The sequence below is a fragment of the Mus caroli genome, unplaced genomic scaffold (genome assembly GCF_978045245.1).
Source record: "Mus caroli unplaced genomic scaffold, Mus_caroli_1 scaffold_2, whole genome shotgun sequence".
NCBI lineage: Eukaryota > Metazoa > Chordata > Mammalia > Rodentia > Muridae > Mus > Mus caroli.
In genome coordinates, this window is record NW_028227257.1 from 69,090,913 (window position 1) to 69,099,189 (window position 8,277).

At 33.5% G+C, this 8,277-nt stretch overlaps 1 protein-coding gene across 1 annotated transcript; it reads right to left on the reverse strand.

Moving 5' to 3' along the window:
* Positions 1-6,836: 6,836 nt before the first annotated feature.
* Positions 6,837-7,754, reverse strand: LOC110289747 (olfactory receptor 4K3-like). Its single transcript, XM_021156113.2, has one exon. It carries the CDS (start codon positions 7,752-7,754, stop codon positions 6,837-6,839), a length of 918 nt encoding a protein of 305 aa, XP_021011772.1.
* Positions 7,755-8,277: the final 523 nt, after the last annotated feature.

The following is an 8,277-nucleotide window of genomic DNA, read 5'->3' on the forward strand; positions in this document are numbered from 1 at the left end:
TAAATGCGGAAAAAGCATTCGAGAAGATCCAACACCCATTCATGATAAAAGTCTTGGAAAGGTCAGGAATTCAAGGCCCATACCTAACCATGATAAAAGCAATCTACAGCAAACCAGTAGCCAACATCAAAGTAAATGGTGAGAAGCTTGAAGCAATCCCACTAAAATCAGGGACTAGACAAGGCTGTCCACTCTCCCCATACCTATTCAACATTGTACTTGAAGTCCTAGCCAGAGCAATTCGACAACAAAAGGACATCAATGGGATACAAATTGGAAAAGATAAAGTCAAAATATCACTTTTTGCAGATGATATGATAGTATATATAAGTGACCCTGAAAATTCCACCAGAGAACTCCTCAACCTGATAAACAGCTTCAGTGAGTAGCTGGATATAAAATTAACTCAAACAAGTCAATGGCCTTTCTCTACACAAAGAATAAACAGGCTGAGAAAGAAATTGGGGAAACAACACCCTTCTCAATAGTCACATATAATATAATTAATATAATTAATAAGACTGGGCATAAAATCCAATATCTACATCATTATTGATTTTCTATAGAAACAATGCCTTACATAAATATTGTTCTTCCCAAGAGTCAACTATTAATAGATGCAGAATTGATTTTGACAAATTGTTCTGTTTGATGAGAGTCTCTGTGTGACTATGATAATATTTTCTTAACTTTGAGGTTTGATGTATTGGACTTATTAAGATCATTGATAATACCTGTTTGGTATCTATTAAATTATGTTTATACTCAATACTAAGAAATATATAGTAATAAATAGAGACAAAGTAAGTTAGTGCACTCTTAGCTGTCCATTTACTATGTAGGCCCGCATGGATTTTCACTGTCCTGCAAGCCTTATTTTGGCTTCTTTGATGGTTTGCTTTGAATCCCATCACAGGGAAAACTATTGCTTGCTTGATATAATATATATATATATTAGACATGGTTCATTGCTGTATGATGAGAAAATAATAGAAACACAAAATTTAGAGTGATTCTATTTCCTTACAAACATTGATATTCAGTGTTCCAGAACTCTTTGGCTTGAAGAGCAGAACATTTGGCAAAAGGTTGAAAGTAAGTGGCTTACAAGATATTAGAAATATAAAGGATTTGAAAATAATATACTGTCATATATGCAATTTGCTTACACAGATGAATGAAAGATCAAGACAAAATCAGTACAGAAAAGGGAAACAAGTAAAATAACTTTGTATGTGTATGAGTGTGTGTGTGGGCATGTGTGTATGTGTGTGTGTGTGAGCATGTACACACATACACATGCAGACACACAAGCAAAATTATCATCATAAATGTACTACTTTAAGCTAAACCTAAACACATGATAGAAACAGAATGGATACAGAATTGAGGGATACAAAATTAAAGAACCACAGATACAGTGTCCATTGTTTAACCAGTTGTTTAATACAGCAATACAATCCAGAACACAAGGTGAGGATTTTGACATCAGTAAAATATACAATCTTATATAAAACTATCTGGTCCTTTGGCACACATAAAGTTTCACGAACATGACTGCCCAAATGTGAGACAAACAAGGATGATACCAATGGACATGCCAAAGTGGATGGTGAGAAACACGTGAGACCTCATCCCTACACAAAGAACAAGAAGCAACTGAGAATAGATGAGAGTGGGAGAGGTGTTCTTCCCAAGGAAGAGCACACCCATTGATGTCCAAAGCAAAATGGTTACCTCTGAAACACACATATAAGTAACATATATGGACTGATCAGGCAGTATTTAGGAATATATATATATATATATATATATATATATATATATACATATACATACATACATATATATACATATACATATGTATATATGTATATATACATATACATATGTTCATGCCATAACAACTCATGGATAAAGAGGCCAGAAATTCAAAGGAGAGTGGCGGGGGTGGCTAATATGGGAGAGTTTAGAGGTAGGAAAGGGAAGGAATCAAACCTGAAAAGAGAAGAAAAGAGAAGTGTAAAATGGACATATAAATATCTCTAAATATTTTAACAAATACTGTAGAAATGATGTTTCTTAGATCAATAATTTTAAAATGTCAATATTTATATTAATACACCGTGGTTAAATAAAACCTTATTTTTCAAAGAAAAGAAACTATATTCTTCTAGTTTTCTCATAAGCTTTATATATTTTCTTCTTTATAAATATATTATCTCAGTTCTTTACATGCTTTCAACAAGTACCACTAAGTATAATTTTACACACAGACTTCTTAATATACACAAACAGTTCCAAAGTCATTTAAATTTTGTTTCAGGTTTTATAATTTTGCCCTCTATAGGATAATAACTCTTTCATAATTAGTGTTTTATAAAAATCTAAATAATATTCTTACAGTGAATGAGGAGTTGAAATTATCTGAGGCAGTTTCCTTTGCTGCTGAGCACTTGTTTGGTGAATTAGGTTTTCTATTAGAGAGTGTAAATTGTACAAACAATGTGTTTTATGTCACATTTTACTCTCTGTATTTGGTGTATTTTGCCCCCATTTGCCCTCTGTCACCTCTCCTGTTCCTACAATTTGTCCTCTTTTATCCCTTTCTTTTTCCTAAGATTAGTTTTCTTTAGATCATGTCTTTTTTTTTCTACATTAAAATTTTATTTTCTAATCTTGTAGTCAGGACCCATCTTGAAGGTTTTGTGGGTGGATTGGTATTCTTATCCCTCCAGTAGGTCATGCATAGCTACAGGAGATGGCTCCATATCCACCCTTCTAGGAGTCTCAGATAAAGTTAGTCTACTAGACTTCCTAGAGTCTAGCCCATGCCAGGTCTCTGGCAAGTTCTAAAGAGGTTCTCCCCATTTCCAGTACTGTGATGAATGCCATTGATATTTTGAGATCAGTTAGGTTGAATGGTTAGGCATTTGGCAAACACATATCTAACTAATTTAGGCTCAAAATACAGATCTGTAATTCCATACCCCTGGGATGCCGAAGTGGGAGAATTGAAAAGTCAAAGACAACCTGAGTGACTTAGTAAGAGCCTATTTCAAGTATAAACATAATTGGCAAAAAATATACAGCTGAGTGTTGCGGAGCTTCCCTAGCGTGCATGAGACTTTGGTTTTAACCTTTAGTACCAAGAAATAAACTATAGCAAGACAAAATAAAAACAGAACAAAAAAAGCAACTCGGTAAAAATCAATGCCATCACAAAACAAAAAAACAAATTTTTATTTCTCTCTTTTTTTTATTAGATATTTTCTTTATTTACATTTCAAATGTTATCCCCTTTCCTAGTTTCCCCTCCAAAAATCCCCTATCCCAACTCCTCCTGCTGCTCCCCAACCACTTCCTGGCCCTATTAACCTGTTAAAGTATCTATCATCAAGAGAATAAAAATATGAATCATGGTAAGTGAAATGACAATGGCTCAGGAAAACAAACATTTAAAAATATTTTTATAAATGAAAGTAGAATGAGTATCTGGGAAGAAGAAAAGCACCAGTGGGTGCAGAAGAGGAGAAATAAGTGGACAGCAACTGGAATGAGTGGGATTACTATATACTAAGAGAGTTCAATGAACATACATTAAGATAGATGTGGAAAGATGGTTTAGTAGCTAAAAGCACTTCTTCATCTTTGAAAAGACATGTCTAGTTTTATCTGTTCTACCTCCAAGGTTCCAATATCTCTTTTGACAACTTTGTGTTCCTACACACACATGTTACACTGATATATACTCAGAAATACACATCAAATTAGTTATTTTTTGAAAATTAAAGACTTTTTACTTTAATATTTTCAGTTTAGTAGGTATTTATAAATTTCAAATAAAGTGTAAACATATATCTACATATATATGCCAATAAATACTTATATGGATGATAGTATTTTTAGTACTATATTTATTCTCAGATTTATCTGTGCCTTTTATCCTTTATTGATATTACTACTATATTATGAATTAGCTTGTTATTTGGAATAATTAAGCCTTATTTTTCTTGACTCTGAATGTCAGAATAAAAATGTCTATAATTTAAATTTGTTTCCTTTCTTTATTTTTAATTTGTGATATTTTGTTCATTGATATGATTTTCATATTTTACACACACACACTCACATATCTCTAAAAGCATGATTGTCACTGTATTCCAAGTTTTTTTATTTTTATGCTTTTATTAGGATACAAACTAAACATATTTTAAAGCTTCCATTGTGATTATTTCTTTTTAAACATTTATGTATTATTTATTTATTTACTTATTTATTTAAATATTCTTTGTGTTCATGTGTGGGAATATTTGTAGGTGTTAGATCAAAACTTATGGAGTTGCTATTCTCCTTTCACCAAGGGATTTTTGGTTTGGAACTCATGCCCTCTTATTTGATAGGAAGCTCCTTTGTGTGCTGTGCCATCTTACACACCTCCCTTGTGCTTCTCCTTGAAACCCACATTCATACAAGTAGTGTTACTGAATTGATAAAATTTAAGTGAAGTTTATTCCCTTAGTGTTAGCATCAGAATATAGCCAAGCTCTGAATCCAGTGATGAAGTCACCCCTAGGTGACAAAGACCTTCCTCTATCTGTTGCCACGGCAACCACTCCATATTCCCTGAGCACACCTCACCTGCATCACCTGTGCTAGTCACCACCTGTGTTACCTATGTTACAGACCAGATAGAAGACAGGGACCCCAACCCTTGTCTCTCTTTTTGCTTTCTCTCTTCTCCCCCTCATTCAATAAAGGACCTCTCTCATAAGAACTGTGCTTCTTTGGTGTGATTTGTCCAGGAATAAGCCATTTTCAACTAACACTTAGAAACTAAACAGGCAATAAAAGATCAGTTTTGAATTTAATTATGTAGTTTAGCAAGGCATCCTTAAAGTGTTATGTTGCTCTACTATGCCTGTGGAAGAGGAGGACAAACTCTCTGTAGATTTAAAAGAATTTTAAAATAATTCTGAAAAGGAATGTGGAAGGGGACAAAAAGAATGCAAAACCTGTGAAGTATAATCTTGTGAGCATGGCACAGTTGATGCAGTCATGATCTCAAGGCCATGACCCCTGAACAACAAAATCAAAGTCAACAGTCAATCACAGATCAGAGAGTTGCTATGGACTTCTACAACTTCTTGCTGAACAGTGAGCTACTGACAAAAAATAACAAACAAACAGACACATGAAACAAAAATATATAAATGTGCAAAGATCCTCATGTGTGTGTATGTGTCTGGGGAAAGGGATAATATTTGGGTAGAGAAATACAAAACCACAGGCAAAATAAGATGCAATCAACTATTGCAAATATTGTTAAAGAACATATTTAATTAAAATATCTTGATGTAAAAGCATTGATAGTTAAATCTATAAATCTATAAATGGAGATCTTTTTTTTTGAAAAGGATACCAAAAACTACACATATGTATGCAGCGAAGTCTGTGAACAGACTTCAGTCATGCTTACCTTTAATCATATGATTTTATAAAAACAGGTGTGTGTTTGTTTTTAGATAGATAATTTTTGTTACTGCAACCTCTTTAACTTATTAAGATATGCATACAGACTTATTTTACCCATTAGTTCATGAAATATTTGGACATTATTCAAGAAATTATGACTTTCATGTCTAATGAGTAATAATCTAAACTCAAAGTACTGTGAACATGTATACATATAGTATTATCCAGAAAAGTGCACACTATATCAAGTATATAATATGAAATATTGTGTATACCATATTATTAAGAGCATATAATATTAACCTAACTGTTCCTGGCATTATGGTATTTAATTATATAATATAAGATCATAATCATACAAGTAATGTTTGAATTGAGAAAAGTATATTAAAATGTTATAAACAAATTGTCTTTTCTGTTAAAAAATGAAATAAAACATTCTGAATTCATATGAATGGTTAACCCTTGAAAACTGACAAAGATGAAGTCAAAACAACACAACTAGCGGGGCTGGTGAGATGGCTCAGTGGGTAAGAGCACCCAACTGCTCTTCGGAAGGTCCAGAGTTCAAATCCCAGCAACCACATGGTGGCTCACAACCATCCGTAACGAGATCTGGCGCCCTCTTCTGGAGTGTCTGAAGACAGCTACAGTGTACTTACATATAATAAATAAATAAATCTTAAAAAAAAAAAACAACACAACTAGCATTATGATTTGATTTCTTTTACATATTTATTTATAAATGTATGTAGATTCACATATATCTTCAATGGCAAAAATAGAATAAGGATTGGTATATTGGCATATAATGCTATGTTTTATAGAATGGTAATATTGAAAAGTAATTCAAAGGATTTTTTTTTTTTTTTTTTGGTTTTTTCGAGACAGGGTTTCTCTGTATAGTCTCAGCTGTCCTGGAACTCACTTTGTAGACCAGGCTGGCCTCGATCTCAGAAATCCGCCTGCCTCTGCCTCCCGAGTGCTGGGATTAAAGACGTGCGCCACCACGCCCGGCTCAAAGGATATTTTTAAGGTTCTGATTAAATTGAATTTCACAATGTTGGGAATACAGAAAATGTGTAGTAACATGATAACTATCTTTGGAACATTATTATCATTTGCTAAACATCAATATATACAGGTATATTATGCAGAATGATTACTCATTCTAAGGGTTAAAACTACAACTATTATAATTTTGAATGTATTTTTCTAATGGTTAGTTCCATAAACATATACTAATTATAATTCATAGGTTCCCAAAAGGAGTCATCACATAATTCATTTTCCACTAAGAATGTGGATAAAATGGTATATAAGAAATAAATTCGAATTATGTAAGATGTCTAAACCAGAATTCACATGTGATTTATCAGCTTTTTTATGGCATTTTTAATATCTTTATTTCTCAGTGTGTAGATGGCTGGATTAAGGAGAGGTGTGATCACTGAGTAAAATACAGCAAGAAACTTGTCAACCCAGGTGATGCTAACTGGCCACAGATAGATGAAAATGACTGGCCCAAAGAACAGCAGAACCACTATGATATGGGATGTGCATGTAGATAGGGCCTTTGATGAGCCATCTTTAGAGTGAAGTTGAACAGTTAATAGAATGTTAGTATAAGATATCAGTAAGAGGATGAAACAAGTTGTTGCCAAAACACCACTGTCAGCATTTATTAGAATTTCCAGAGTATCAGTATTCATGCAGGCTAATTTCATCACCAAAGAAATATCACAGAAAAAGCTGTCTATCACTCTAGGTCCACAGAAAGGCAGATCCAAAATCAGTATCAGTTGACTCATGGCATGTATAAAGCCAATGGTCCATGATATCACAACGAGCCAGATGCACTTCTGTCTGTCCATGATGCTGCTGTAGTGGAGTGGCCTGCAGATGGCCACATACCGGTCATAGGCCATTGTTACAAGAAGCACCATCTCACCTCCTCCAAAGAAGTGCACACAGAGGATCTGGCTCATGCAGCCCCCGAAGGAAATGGTCTTGTTATCTTTTAGGAGGTCAGTTATCAGTTTGGGGGTGGTTACCGAGGAAAGGCAGAAGTCAATAAATGATAGGTTAGCTAACAGGAAGTACATGGGAGAATGGAGATGATGATCAATGATGATCAATATCACTACAAAGAGGTTGCCTACCACAGCCATCACGTAGAGGGTGGAAAATGGCAGCAGGAGCAAGAGCTGTAGTTCCTTTGAAGCACAAAGTCCCTGAAAAATAAACTCAGACACCACAGTCTGGTTTGCTTCTTCCATTTACTACAAGGTGTTCTAATAGGTTGAAAGAGACAAAGTTGAATTAACAATTCCTGAAATAGAAACAATAACTTAATGTTTGGTCATATAAGCAGACAAAAAATACAAATTATGTCTTAATATTGTTTCCGCTCAAGTTTAAAATAATTTTCCTATGTTGCTATGCTTTTTTTAGTCAGGGAATGTTCCTAAATACAGGAAAATATACATCTGATTGGTAGTATGTATAGGTATAGAAATGAATATATTGTTTAAAAACATTAGTAGTAAATACTTTCTTTACATTTTTCAACACTTAAAACTACCTATTCCATATGGAATCAGAAATATTTTTCTTCAATCAATATCTTAGTTAATATTAGAGCTTCTATATTTGACAATCATAATCTCGGAACGACAATCTATTGACATACTTCAGACATAAGCACAAAATTCTCAGGAATAAATCTATTTTTGACAAAGTCTAAATATACAGAATATAATTAAGTATATTAAAGTGAGTGATAAAAATGGTTTATCAAAT